This window comes from Ambystoma mexicanum, chromosome 5p, assembly GCF_040938575.1.
Source record: "Ambystoma mexicanum isolate Mex_15411 chromosome 5p, UKY_AmexF1_1, whole genome shotgun sequence".
In the NCBI taxonomy this organism is placed as follows: domain Eukaryota; kingdom Metazoa; phylum Chordata; class Amphibia; order Caudata; family Ambystomatidae; genus Ambystoma; species Ambystoma mexicanum.
The window spans coordinates 684,976,861-684,992,035 of record NC_090930.1 but is presented as its reverse complement, the minus strand read 5'-3'; the positions used below and the strand labels follow the sequence as shown (position 1 = coordinate 684,992,035).

General features: G+C 46.0%; 1 protein-coding gene across 6 annotated transcripts in view; it reads right to left on the bottom strand.

The window, feature by feature from the left end:
- The window catches only part of LOC138481133 (mitochondrial fission factor-like), a 417,374-nt gene that overhangs the window by 222,324 nt on the left and 179,875 nt on the right, over positions 1 to 15,175 (bottom strand). The window contains exon 2 of one of the 6 annotated variants that reach the window (XM_069613051.1): positions 1,759 to 6,057. The exons of 4 other annotated variants lie outside the window; for them this stretch is intronic. In XM_069613051.1, the coding sequence (XP_069469152.1) occupies positions 2,730 to 5,090 (2,361 nt within the window). In that variant the 5' untranslated portion in view covers positions 5,091 to 6,057 and the 3' untranslated portion in view covers positions 1,759 to 2,729. Of the gene's footprint in view, positions 1 to 1,758; positions 6,058 to 15,175 lie in introns of those variants that run through there. One more of the 6 variants, XM_069613054.1, reaches the window with a different exon arrangement.

Below are 15,175 nucleotides of genomic sequence, written 5' to 3'. Positions count from 1 at the left end.
GGACACACTTAAACTTGCATTCTTTCTAAATCATGGAACCAAGTGAGTACAGGGATTTGCCCCCTCTGAGGAATCGGGATGGAAACTATTATTCACTTTCTATTAATCTGCCCAAAATTAAGGGATTTAAGGCATTGTTATCTAAAAACTTTGTTTAAAGCTGCCAGAATACGGTTAACTTCTGAAGCTCTGAAGCTCTGCAGATGTTTTTCTGAGCAATATATCGGATTTGCCATATCCGGTTATATACATAGGGCCTGGCTGCTTAGAACAAAATTATTAGAGAGAAATGAGAGAACTGCCATTAGAACTGCTATTTTAAAGGAAGCCAGCCTTAAATCATGGCAGCTGTAAAAGTATAGATTCTAACAGAGGCTGCGAGCATGCTCTCCTCTTATGTTGAAGGTTATCTTGTTATTTATTTTGATTTTATGAATGAATTCACAGCCCAGTATATTATAACCGTCACTAAGACTTTATGTATCCCTGATCAAGTTTCTATGTAATTGATTTACTCCTCATTTTACTGCATTGTGTTTTTGCATTTCTTTTATGGCTCAGAGCCAAAATAGAGATGACTTGAGGTATCATTTAATGCTCTCCTTGCTATACTGCTTCCTGTAGGTAAGATTACATGGCTCTTCTGTCATGTGACGAATCTGTGGATGTTGTTCCTTATCCCTAGCAAGAGACCTTTCCCATGGGGCCAGAGCAGTGCATCCACAGTATAATAGTTCCCCTGGGGGTAGTGCACCGGGGGAGGATCACATGGGAGAGGAAGCCCCTCATGGGATTAGGGATGACCATCCCCTCAAATCGCAGTATACCTCTGCTTTGTTAGACCCTCCCTCTTCTACCCAGTCTAACTCTCCTTCCCTCTGCCCAACTAGTGCCAATATCTTTTATTGTAAAAGCTGCCAACCTAGTATGCTAGACTTGACTAAAGCAACAAAGAATATAATGTGCTTTCCATAAAGTTCCAATGCAAGTACTGTGAAGAAGAAGATGACCAGGAGTATGAAGTTCACTCCAGTGAACTGGAATGAACAGTCTAGTCTTTCCCAGCATTTGAATGAACAAAGGGAATACAACATGGCTTGGATGGCTTATCTTTGTGCTCAAACGAGTTCCTCCTGGCAATCCTTGTAGGTTTTTCAGTCACTCACGGCTTGAAGTGGGCAAGTGTCCCCTGACCATCTTTGTCACAATGGCCAATGTCTGATATCTTCTCCTTCAGGTTCTCCTTTAGGTACTCTTCAAGACGTCACCTGTCACCAATGTACAAGTATCCGCACCCACATGGAGGAGGATACAGACCACCAAACATAGTCCAGAAGGCTTTCAACTGCTCAATGGCTGATTGTCTGGATTTTTGGATGGATGGTGTCGGGGGGGGATTCTGCCGGGGTCGGCCGGGCCGTCCGCAGACCTCCGGGCAGGGAGGCCCCAACTCCTCCCGTGTATATCTCGGATCGAGACAGAGTATGAGGCACACACAAGGAGCAAGGCAACTTCTGCCGTTTATTATGCAAACGGCAGGGATGGGTCAAGGAGCGTACGCGTTCGTCCTGACACACACACAATAGTGGGGCTCGCAGGCCCTTTTTACTACATTATGACGCGCTACTTGCGTCATTCCAAAAAGTTACCAAAAGAACCTATCGCCACTCTTGATTGGTTGCTCGAGTGGTGGGGTTAGTATAGTACGCATATAGAGAATGATATTAGTGGTTAAGATGTAGTCAGGTGGTATATCTGGGTTGTCCCTACAATTAGATACATAAGAATTGTTACATGAAGACCCCTGAGGATTGGCTAACGTTACTGACGTCTGAGATAAGAACCTCATGTTCTGATTGGTGCATCCGTGAGCTCCCCAGCCTGGGACCACCGTTGTTCCCAGCACACGGTGCACCTGTGGTTGCAACAGTGTTTCAATATGGGTACGTGCAGGCAATGTGAGGATTTATTCATAGGTGGGAGACTGACCGTTCCCACTGTAGCAGGTGTCCATTGAGCCTTTCAAGTGTGTCGGCCTGCGTCTCGTAGCGAGGTACCCAGACGCCTTTTCTCTCCTGGGTTTTGGCATCTCGTCAGGTTCGGCTTGGTCACGTGGGGAGGGACCGTGTTTGAGGCATAATTCTGCACAATTAATATTGTTTTTCCACTGTATGTCTGGTTTAATTTGCAGATATGATTTTAACATTGGTACGTGGAGTGCGAGGTTGCAACATCGTGCCTTTGAAGATTTGTTTCTTGACTGTGGGTTTGCAACATTACGACCTTGGCTGGTTGCTCCACTGGGTTCTTTCTGCAGGCTCAGCAACCTGACTTTTGCTTTGTTAATGTCCACGGGAACTCTTGCTTGAGGCCTACTTGGGCCTGGTGCACGAGTAATCCATTTAGTGCATGGATGCTTTAGGTTATAGTGGCATACAGCTTCATGGCCAGTATCGTGTTTCCATTATATCTCTCATGATGGTAACGGGTTTCAAGAGAAGCGTGAGCAAACGTTATAAATGAGCTCATGGTGCGTCTTGCGTTTCTGCATTCTGAAAGCCTATGTAAAAATAATAAAGATGCACGTCCGTGAATAAGCCTGTCGCCTACGTCAGAGCACTGAGTATGTTCTTCGTGTAGATTGGTGTGGAAATGTTCAGCGTGTATAATAGTTCAGCGGTGCTTCCCGTTATCTAGGTCGTCATGGCATCTCTAACGATGTGTAGATTTCAGTCTAGTTGGTCCGTGCCGCAGGTGTCGGCATGGCCAGTGCGGGCTGTTGGGCAGGCAGATGGACACATCCGTATGTTTCTGTACCAGGGTATTTGGTCATCTGGTAAATGGGCAAACTCTTCTCGTGGCGGGTGTCTGGGCCGCGACCCTCTAGGCCAAGCGCGAGAGGTGAAGGACGGGAGTCTGGTTTTCCATTCTCCCACTTCAGTCCCCCCTCTGGTCGACTTGTCGACCACAAACATATCCTTCTCGTTATCTCCTCTTACTCTCCATATCTTGGTTATCCCTCCGAGATGTCCATAATGGTTTACGTGATCTTCAAATGACCAATACATGTATTCGCATGTTCCTCCAGGAGTACAGTACACCCATCTTCCTATGTAGCTCCTAGGGTTCCTTGGGTTCTCGATCTTCACTGATGGTGGGTCTAGATGATTGGCGATGATTTGGGTGCGCAACTTCTCCCTTTCGTGTATTATCACACCTGTGTGCTGGCCGTCATCCGCTGGCATCAAGGGGTGCATTCCCACCATTTCCAGCAACTCATCAGTTGAGCGCGCCTTCCGGGCTTTCCAAAATCTAATTATTATCAGTGCAGCTCCAGCCAAAATAGCACATCCCACTATTATTTTCAGTCCATCTGACAGCCAAGATGGCATCCATGACCATAATAGTGAAAACCAGCTTTTATCCTTGTTTACGCCGTTACTTTCGTCCATCATTTTGGAGTGCATCTGGGCCAATTGTGAAACTGCTTCTGTTAGTGTACCATTGTCGGCATCGTTGGCAGGTATGAACGTGCAGCATGATTGTCCTATCTTTGCACAAACTCCTCCTTCCATTGCTGTGAGAAGGTCCAATACATATCTGTTCTGTAGTGCTACCATCCTTACAGCTCGCAGCTCCTCTTTAATTGCGTTAAACCCATTTACTGTCGAATTTATGGTCATCATTAGTTCCCATCTGGTTATTTGCAGCCATTTTGCGTTTGCGTATGCCTGCAGTCCCGGATGTATTATTGAGGAGAAGAACATTGCTGCTCTGCTGAATAGTCTGTGTTCTGGCGGTATTGATGTTAGTTCCGTTTCCGACCTTCCCCACAGATAATTTCCTGTTAATGGCTCTCCTTGTCTTTTTCTCCTGTTTAGGACAGTATCATTGCTGTTGGTCCTGTTTTCTTGCTCCTTCTGGAGTGGTGCAGATCTCTTTCTTCTCCTGTCTCCTTCATCCATTTTCGGAAATTTCGCCACATCGACATGCTTCTTAGGTACCACTAGTGATGGTACATTGACGTGTACCATTGTGCACACACCACTCCACAGGGGAGGCAGTGTATGATATGCCTTTTCTCCACAGGCCCAATAATGGTCCATTATTACTGCTGTTCCCGCTCCCCCCTCAGGTAACTCCATCACACTTGCACAATTGGTGTTATATCCCACGTCCACCTCTCCTTTATGCTGGTAACATACTTTGGGCGCAGTCAATGGTAATATAGTTATCGGGTCTTCATCTTCTTCTACCCACGTGAGCATTGGTACATACTTGATCCATGTCGTCCAACATCGATGATTGTGTGTCTCGATGGTTGAGATAGTTTCTTTTGTTACCATGTTGCTGCCAACCACTCCTATCTCCCAGCTGGTACCCAGGAACACCTTTCCTGTTATCGTCAGTAATGGCCTCTCCCAGCATCCTTGTTTACCCGGAACTTCCGTGGCGTACCAATCACATGGTAGATACTGCAGTGTTACCTTCTTTGTTTCTCCTTTTTCAGGGCCACTTGTTATGTATCTGAATGCTTCAGCATGTAAACTGGTCTTGTGATAACTCAGATAGGTCTTGAGGAAGTTGTTTTCATATGGGTATGAGTCTCGTGTTTTCCATGTCATGTGCACTACTGTTCCTTGGAATCTTCCTTTCGTTTGGAACAGGGCCAAATATATTATGCACTGTGCTGTTTTTTCATCTATTTCTGTGGCAACAAATGTTCGTGAAGCGCTCATGGCGTATGGTATTAATGAGCAAACGTAACAGCTATCCTCAGTTGTCTGCTTACCAATGCGGGTCATGTGCTGGTACCATATGTTGTTTGTGACGTGTGCTGAATCTTGTACATAATTATCAATACCTTTATTGTCTGAGTATGTGCTGCGTTTAACTTTATTTCGCTTTTGTTCATTGTTACTGTTACCACCTGACGTAACACCTGTTGCAGCAGGGAGGTGGGGTACATTAGGTTTGGGTGCAGCAAAAAAACTCATAGCATAGCTGTACTGCCATACAGAGGCAGCCAAAACTCCGGTGATCATAAAAATCCCTATTATTTTTATTACATATGCTAACCTCACCGGCATTTTTGCTCTTACCTTGCTGCAGTCCTGGCAGCGTATTCTTGCGACGTTAAAGTTGCCCGCCTAAAAATTCTCAAAAAGTGCTTGTTATTAAATGTTAGTTTTGTTTCATTAAGCTCTCCCTATCAAATAGTCATTCAGTGCCCAGGTGAAGAGTTGCTCCCACGCTACTCTAAGTGATCGGTCTCTCAAGACCGGCAAGTATGGGCGGAGGTGGGGCATGTAATTTTCTATGGCCAGGAGGAAGGCCGTGTAGTATACACGTACCCTTTTCTTTTTTAAGTATGTTGGCCTTTTTATTTCGTATACAAATTGGTGTGACAATTCTTCTGGGTAACTATCGTCTGGCAGCACCATCTACGCCTGCACACTGAATTTGTTAGATAACTTTTCTTAACAATACAATATTACGCAGCTCCTGTATGTGCGAGAGAAAAAGAGAACATTCACGTGTTTACATGTGTATTGGTGCAAGCGAAGTCCTTAGTTTTTATTACAATCGTATTTAGTAGTCAATGGGGGGGGGGTTTGCTCAGATGGCGGGAGCAGTTTTACTCTTTGAACGTGTGACCATGGGGTGGGCAGTGTGGGGATCACCCCCTTCTTCGTCCGTTATTCTCTCCGAGGGAACAATTGGGTCGTTGTCTGTGGTTGTGTTTTCTTCCGCTGCCGGGGATGTTGTTGGCGTTTTTCCAATGGACCTGTCGTTGGCGCTGGGGCGGGTCTGCAGTTTGTAAATTTTTACATCATGCAGGTGGTTCCACGCACGCTTATCCTTTAGTTTTACTGCTCTTGTTGATACGTCCTCTACTAAATGGGGGCCAGTGAACCTCTGCTGGTTCCACTTTCTATTAAAATTTCGAAGTAGTACGTGGTCACCTTTGGCAAGTTGGCACAAGTTCTCCTTTCCCAATTCTGTATTTTCGTCTATTTCTTGGTTGCTGGTGGACCCGCCCCGTGTGCGCTCGAGCTGTTGAGACACAAACACAACGCTAGTAATCAAAGAAGACACATATTGATACATTTCATCACCTAACACATTCGCAGAACTTTCTTGGTCGGTGAATGCCCTTGACGTTGGTGTTAGGGGAAGGCGCATTTGGCGTCCAGTAACCACCTCGTGTGGGGTGAGGTGGTGGTCGGACCCTGGCCTGTTTCTAAGTTCGAACAGTGCTAACGGAAGGCAATACAACCAACTTTTCTTTGTTGTTTGCTGTATTTTAGCAATTGCCTCCTTCAGTAGGCCATTCAGGCGTTCACATACACCATTAGCCTGTGGGTGGTACGCACATGCAAATTTGTGTTTAATGTTCAGTAGGGATGTGATATGCTGGAACATTTCATTTGCGAAATGGGGTCCGTTGTCTGATCTTAACACCTCGCACACTCCCCACCTGGGGAATACCTCCCTTACTATAAATTTGGCTGCTCTAAACGCATCAGGGTGTGAACAGGGCCCTGCTTCGATCCACCTAGAAAATGGGCATACTACTACTATCATGTATCTATTGCCTTGACAAATGTTGATCATATCAACATAGTCAATGTGGAGGTGCCGAAAAGGTCCTTCTGGTCGGGGTATGGTACCTCTTATCACCTTTAAAGTATGACCGGCCGTGAACTGTTGACATGTAAGGCAATTGCTGATAAAATTTGACACATGGGATGTTAACTCGGGACAGAACCAATCTTCTCTAATTCGTGCTGCTATTATTTCTTTGCCTGTATGGGCAGGGTGATGTAATTGGTTCAAGGCGGTATTTAACAATGCCAATGGTATTACAACTTTCCCAGTGCCACCCTGGCGCCATAGTGCGTCGGTTGGTGACATTGTGCATCCTCTTTTCACCCATACTTCTTTTTCGGCCATTGGTGCAGCCGCTTGTAACTCCATAATCTGGGTGGCTGGGAGATGGGTGTACCCTTCTTTTATTAACATCTCCCTCGCTATTCCCCTCCCTCTCCCTCTCTGTGAGTCTGTGGGGTTCCATATCTCACCAAAATATGCAGCATATTTTGCATGTGCGTCTGCTGCTGCATTTCCTTTTGATATATAGTCTTCTCCATTGGTGTGTGCGGTGCATTTTACTAGGGCTAGTTCTTGGGGATCGTTTATTACTTCAATTAGTTCAGCCAACAAGAGGGCATGTTGTACTGGAGTGCCGTCAGCTCTCCTAAACCCTCTTCTTCTCCACTTTGATAGCCCTGAGTGGACAGTGGATGTAACATATGCACTGTCGGAATATATAGTAACTTTTTTATCAAAACTTTCCTTTAGTGCCAATATGAGTGCAACCAGTTCCGCCGCTTGAGCAGAGTAATGCTGTGGTAATTGTACACACTTAATAGCCACACACACTGGCGCTTCCATCATTTGTACTACTGCTGCCCCAGTCCTCCTTATCCCGTCTCCTTGATCAATAGTTGATGACCCATCAATAAACAAAAGCTCACCTCCCTCTAGTGCGTTTTCTTCAACTTTCCTAGTACATGAGTACATCTCAGTTACTTGGGTGCAGTCGTGGGCGTAATCTCCCTCTTCAATTACTTCTGCTAGGAACCTTGCAGGGTTAACCGTGCTACATCTAACAATTGCCAGTTCAGCTTTGGACAAAATAATCTCATAACCTGTTGCCCTCTGTGTCGTCAGTGTGGACTTAGGTTTATTCAATATCGCAAATAGTGCATGTTCTACAAATAGTGTAGTTGGACACCCCATAGTTATTGATGATGCTTTTTCTACTGCAAATGCAGCTGCAGCAAGACCTTGTTCGCAAGAGAATTGTCCTAACATTATTGGATCTAAGTGACCGCTGTAAAATGCTACTGGTTTATAGCCCATGCTAGTCTTTTGGGCCAATACTGCTTTCATTACTGCTGAGTCGCAATGTGAAAATATAAAAAATCGTCGCTCATAGTCTGGGGATGCTAGTACTGGAGCAGTTGATATTGCTTCTTTTAATTCATCAAATGCCTCCTTCATTTCCATAGTCCATCCCAACTTTTTCTCCCCTTTATTTGCTTCCTTCAAACCCTCAAGCAGGGGTCCTATGTAAGAACTGTAATCAAATACCCATGCTCTACAGTAGTTGCACAGTCCCAGAAATTGCTGCAGTTCTCTTACAGTCTGTGGCACGGGGGTGCCTGATATTGCCTGTGCTCTTTGTGGTGCAATCCTTCTTCCATGTTGTGATATCAGTTGGCCAATGTAAAGTACCTGTTCCTGACAGTATTGTATCTTTTCCATGTCTACCTTGTACCCCTTTTCAGCCAATATCGTCAACATTTTTAATGAGTCCTCTCTACATTTATCTTCATTTGTACTGCAAATTATCATGTCATCCACATACTGTAACACTGTGCTTTCCAACTCAACGTTACCCAAATCCATCTGTATTACCCTATTGAAAATTGAAGGTGATTCACAATATCCCTGTGGTAATCTGGTATGTTTCCACTTCCTATTTCGGTAAGTGAAGCTTGTCAAGTCTTGTGAGTCTGGGTGTAATGGTATTGAGAAAAAAGCATTTTTAAGGTCAATCACTGTAAACCGTGATGCTTCTGCTGGAATGCCACACAAAATTGTGGCCGGGTTTGCTGTTACTGGATACTCTGCTTCTACTATGTTGTTCAACGGTCTGAGGTCCTGTATGAACCGCCAAGACCCTCCTTTAGCCTTGCGCACCGGGTACACAGCTGTGTTGCATGGGGATTCTGAGGGGACCAATATGCCATTGTTTATAAGGGCTGTTATGGTTTCGTATATGCCCTCATCTGCCTCTCTTGACAATGGGTATTGTTTCACTCTTGGTAGTATGGCACCCTTTTTTAATTTTATCCTTACACCCCCTATGCTTTTAATGCATCCTACATCATAAGGGCTAATAGTCCATAATGATTTTGGCACCTTTGACATATCTTCTTTAAAAAATGGGACTGGTGTGCCAGCGGGTGCCTCAAGTGCCATTGCAATTTTCTGTGCCACTTGTTTGTGAGCCACTGTTAGCCACATTTCTACACTCATCATGAACACCATTTCATTTTCCTCCTTTTCTTCTGAAAACAACTCTTCATCTGACACCTGGGTCAGCCTACATCCTTCTGCTAGTGCTATCACCGCCCTCCATGCTCTCCCTTCTTTATCTTGGGCGTGCACAGCAACATAATCAGCTGTTGCAATAATGCTCTCAATGTCCACTGCAAGGACCTTCCCTTCCAGTTCATTAGCTGGTGTTTCTGGTCGGAATAGATAGGCTGCTGGTCTCCTCCATATTTTCCCTCCTATCCCTGGCATCCATGCAAATGCCATGTCTGTTCCGTACTGGAATAGCTCGCCGTCTACCGGCTCCGCCCTGATCGCTATCTGTCCACAGTATGCTTGCAAAATCTGTCGTGCTGCAAGCATGTTAATCCCTGGAGTAGAGCAAATTATGCCATCCTCTGTAAAGGAGATCGTCATATTTAATCTGTTCATTATGTCCCTCCCCAGTATGTTTACTGGTGAGGCACTATAATACAAAAGTGGTACTGACAGATCGTAATCTCCAATAGATAGCGGAACGTTATCAGTAAATGGAACCAACCCTTTAGCCCCAGAAAACCCTTGTGTGTTCATGGCTTCGCCTGACATCTTAAACTTACCTTCCCTTATGCAAGACCGGGTTGCCCCGGTGTCAACAAGGAATGATAATTTTTTGTCACCTATCGTTACCTCTATGCGTGGCTCCTCCGCACTATTAGGTGTTACTGACAGGATGGGACACACCAAGGCCGTCTGTGGGCTGTCCTATTGGGGGTACAATGACTGGCCATTCCCTGTGTAAGGGTTGTGTCCCAACACCGTCACCCCACCCAATTGCGTTCGTTCAGGTTGTGGTGGTGGTTGTATTAACGCTGCACCAGTTACTTGTGGCAGGTATTGTTTTATTTGTTGTTGTGGTAGGGAATAGTGTTGGTCACTTCCTTGTGGTGACATCTGCTGTGGTTGTATGCCCTGCTGTTCTTGTGATGTCCTATGTTGTGCTTGTTCGTTCCATGCTGGTGTTCCTGGCCTGACCCTGCATGTACGTGACATGTGTCCTAATAGTCCGCAGCTCCAACACACGGGTGGTTCCCTGTTTTGCCATGGGAAGTTCCCTGTGTTGTCCTGGTATACTGGTTGCCCTGTCTGGTAGTTATTTCTGAGTCCCCCAGCCTGTTGTTGGGTATTATATCCGTATCCTCTTCCCCTCATAAACCCTCCTCTCCCTCTATTATAATTATAATACCCAGCTCCTTGCATTGGGTACCCTCCTCCCATGTTCTGTGCGTGTGATTGCAGAGGCAGCACTTGCTCTATTACCTCTTGTGGAGGCGCTATTTGAGCTGGATTTTGTGCAGCCACTACTTGCGTTGGGCTTTGGGCCATTGGTGTTGGCGCAGTTATTAGTGCCCCTTCCATGGTATATTTAGTAAGTTTTTTCTGTACTAATTTGGCCTCTTCTGTTTTCCTGTCCTCTTCCTTTTGTTTCATTTTTCCTTGCCATGTTCTACAGTGATGTACTATAGTCAGTTGTATTTCCGGCCATGGTTTTGCTTCCATCCCCACTACTTTCTTTAATTGTCTCTGAACTCCTTCTGGGAGCCCTTGTACTAGTATATGATAAAATATGGCTGGTGTTTTGTCCCATTGTTCTCTAGTTTCCATGCGCCACTTCTCTTGAATATCCTGGATATAATCAACAGGATCCTCGTTCTCACCCATCTTACGGGAAGTAATGGCTCCTATGTCTGATGTGTCTGGGTACTGCACTCTTAGTGCCTGCCATAGCGCATGTCTGCAGTTTGCAAATGGTGCCCCATCATGCGATGTGTTTGTTATTGTTACCCCATGGAATCCCGCTCTTTTCCAAATGTCATCCGCTCTATCCCCTAATATTGATATTAACAGGCCCTTAACATCTCCCACTGCTAGTTTCTGTCCTGCGGTGTGTTTTTCCATTTCATATATCCATTTACCCGCACCTCCACTTAATGATGGGAGCCTACATTTTATGTTTTCCTTATCCGTATGTTTCCAAGGTACATACTGTGGTCTAACCCCTCCTCTCTCCAGCAGTGGCATTACATTCTGTCTTGTGTCATCCTTTATGCTCCATGATGTTAACTCTTCACACCCCTCCTCTTCCCCCATTCCTTTTACTACTTCAAATCCTTCCTTACTACCTCTTCTCCTACCTCCCTCTTCTTCCTTTCCCCTTTTTTCATCCTTTCCTGTGTTCAACATTTGCACGTCTGTTTGCCTGTCTTGCCTGCGACTAGGGAGGTCCCTAAGCCGACATGCATAAGGTGTAACTTCGTCCATGAAGGGTGCGAGCTTTATTCTGTGCAGAGAGCGTGCAGTTGTTGAACATGTGGGGTGTGGCGTTAGAGAGCGTGATGGTGATGTGGGTGGCGTGTGTTCGTTAGTTTGTGTTTCTCCCATTCTTTTCACTTCCTCCTTACTTCTCTCCAGCTCCTCCCATCTTCTACTCACCCATGGCGAATCTATGTTTGTTCTAGTGAGGTATAGCTTATCTAAGCTTTCCCTTTCACTCTTCCTTCCATCCTCACTACAAAAATCATTCATAAATTGCGCCCCCCACTCTGCCTTTTTTCCTTTTATTGTTACAGTTTTTAAGTCTATTAGGTCTCCCTCTTCCTTTCCGTTGTTACCAACTGTTCCCCTTAGTGCTGACGTTGTTGCTACCTCTCTATTTTTATATACTTCTCCCCATCTTTCACTCTCCCTCTTACTCTCTTCTCTCTCCCCTTCACTCCTCTCCTCCATCTCCCTACTATTTTCCTCTCTTTTCCTTTTTAATTCCTCCATTACTTCGTTGCTCATCTGTTCCAATATCCTTTCATCCTCTCTCCTCCTTTCCCATTTCACCCTTTCTCTTTCTACTATACTCTCTATTACCTTCCCCTCTTCATATTTTTTAGCTGTCTCTGATATTATCCTCCTCCTCCATATTTCCATTTCTTTTTCATTTTCTTCTTCTTCCTTCTTCTTCTCCCTCATCACTACTCTTGATACCCTTTCTGCTGCTGCTTTTACCCTTACAGCTTCCCTCTTTCTCTCCTCACTTTGCTCCCTTAATTTTTCCAATTCGTCCTTACCTTCTTTCCTTTTCCTCACTCTCTCTCTTTCCTCCCCCTCAAGTTGTTTTATCAGTTCATTCTGCTCATCCCTTAGTTTAGCTAATCTTTCCTCCAAAATCTCTTCCTTCTGCCGTAGCAGCTCCTCTCCCCTCATTTCACTCTCTCTTTCACTATCCTCGTTTGTTCTCTTTACCGCCTCCCTTTCCTCTCCAGTTAGTGATCCCCGTAATTTCAACAATATCTGTGCAGCTACCCACTCATCGTTTCCTATCTCCACAGTCTGCTCTTCTCTCCTCCCGTCCCCCATTGGTATCTTTCCATGAGCCACATATGGTGGAGGGCTGTATGCCGGGTTTGAGTATCCTTCAGCCGCCCTTAACTGTCCTTTTATTTCTCCTAATTCTCTTAAAGGGTACAACCCTCCTCCCTCTGTTTTCACTCCCGGTGTTAAGGGTATCTCATTGCTCGGTTCCTGTTTTATGTCAGCTAATTTATCAACCTTTCCTCCACCCAGTTTTTCATTCCCCATATTCTTTGTTCCTTCACTCTCCTTTTCCCCATCCGTTCCTTCTTTCTTAATCTCCTTTTCTTCCGGTGTTTCCCCCATAGTGAACATTCCATTTGGTCCTGGTCTAGACCCCTGGAACATCCTCCATAAGTTAAACACCTCCACATGGTTTGCCAACTTCTTCCCCTTGTATGTATTGTGCAGATGGTTTAATAGTGAATGTTGGGCATATGGTTCAAAGCTACCATTAGGCGGCCATGGTGTCAACATTTTGTTGTCCGTCCCCTGGGTCCACTCTATGCTGTACTTAATTAACTTCTCCCTATGTGGTGGCAGTGTGGTGCATATATGTTGTAGTGGGGTAGTGAGGGTATTCCCCCACCCTCCCAACCCTCTCCCGTATGACATACTAGCGCACCCTTTCTTACCCTTCCCCTTGCTACCAGTTTGCAACATACAACCTTTTATTGCTTACCTTGCCCCGCAAGTGTGGGGACTTACGACAATCCTTTGACAAATTATGCAATGATAATAATCACAAAAAAAACAAAAAAAAAAAAAATTATAAAACAAATATATTTATGATGTTATATTATATTCCTTCCCCTACGGCCCCCTGCGGCCGAAGCGCACGCAGCCCCCTGCAGCTGCGTACCCCTTACGACGATCTTACACAGTCGTCCTTTTTCCCCGTTCTCCTCCCACCTTTACACTTGCCGTGGCCGGCGTTCTCCGTGCGCAGCCACGCCCCCTTCCCCTTCTCCTCTTTGATCCACTCGTTTATCGTTTATCTCCGTGTCCGCTCCTTTATCATGTTTCTCTTCCCCACCAATGTCAAACCCAAAGCTTCTTGTGTTCACGATATCTTACTAAATCCCTACTGGTGACGTCACCTATTTCTTCGAACTACTGGTATATTCGTGTTATGTTCTTTAAATTCAAAATACACTTGCAATCTACCCCGCTAACCCTACAGCTGTCTTCCTGTCTCTCCTGGAACAAGGTAATCTCATCAATACTATAACCGGACTGCGCACGCTGCGTCGCCTCGCGTGTGATACGCCCCTCAACAGGAGGGCTTAACCAGCCAATTATCTTCCGTTTTGGGCAACTACGTAACTAGCCACCGCCCACAGGGAAACGTCATCTACCTATCGAGTTTCTTGCTCGAACAATAGGGAACCTCATCTACCTATCGAGTTTCTTGCTCGAACAATAGGGAACCTCATCTACTCATTGAATGATAAATGTCAAATCGTAGGAAACCACACACACCCACCCTCACACGTAGTCGCGATTTAGGCCAATCAGTGTCTTTCGAGCGGCTGCACGTGATGTTTTCGTGCCCCGCCCCCCTCTTTCGCGTAACGTTAGCCGCCTTCTCTCGCACTCAATTCACTACCATTCATTCCATTATCATCACTCAATTAAACCTTCACCCCACCTTTTTACAATACCTCCCTCCTCCCTTATTTACTTCCGCCCCCTCCCTCACAATTTCGCATTGCTTGTTGTGCGTGTCATGCTCACCAAGTTCCCTCGATGCAGGGCCGCTCGACTGCGTGCACCCCTCCAAGCGGCTCGCCACCTCCCCTCGTCTGGACCACGTCTGGACACTCGCCGACCGCGGGCGGGATACTTCTCAACCGGCTCCCGAGGGCCAATATCCGGATTGCGCTGTCCGGTCCTCTCGCAGCTCCGCGATGGTCCTGTAGTCCTCAGAAGGGGGCAACGGCAGAGGGGGCCGCGCTGTCGGGCCTCCCCGCAACGGGAGTGCCTGGAAAAATAAAAAATAAAAGTCGATCTTAAACAGATCTCAGCAGTGCCTCCAACTTGTCGGGGGGGGATTCTGCCGGGGTCGGCCGGGCCGTCCGCAGACCTCCGGGCAGGGAGGCCCCAACTCCTCCCGTGTATATCTCGGATCGAGACAGAGTATGAGGCACACACAAGGAGCAAGGCAACTTCTGCCGTTTATTATGCAAACGGCAGGGATGGGTCAAGGAGCGTACGCGTTCGTCCTGACACACACACAATAGTGGGGCTCGCAGGCCCTTTTTACTACATTATGACGCGCTACTTGCGTCATTCCAAAAAGTTACCAAAAGAACCTATCGCCACTCTTGATTGGTTGCTCGAGTGGTGGGGTTAGTATAGTACGCATATAGAGAATGATATTAGTGGTTAAGATGTAGTCAGGTGGTATATCTGGGTTGTCCCTACAATTAGATACATAAGAATTGTTACATGAAGACCCCTGAGGATTGGCTAACGTTACTGACGTCTGAGATAAGAACCTCATGTTCTGATTGGTGCATCCGTGAGCTCCCCAGCCTGGGACCACCGTTGTTCCCAGCACACGGTGCACCTGTGGTTGCAACAGTGTTTCAATATGGGTACGTGCAGGCAATGTGAGGATTTATTCATAGGTGGGAGACTGACCGTTCCCACTGTAGCAGGT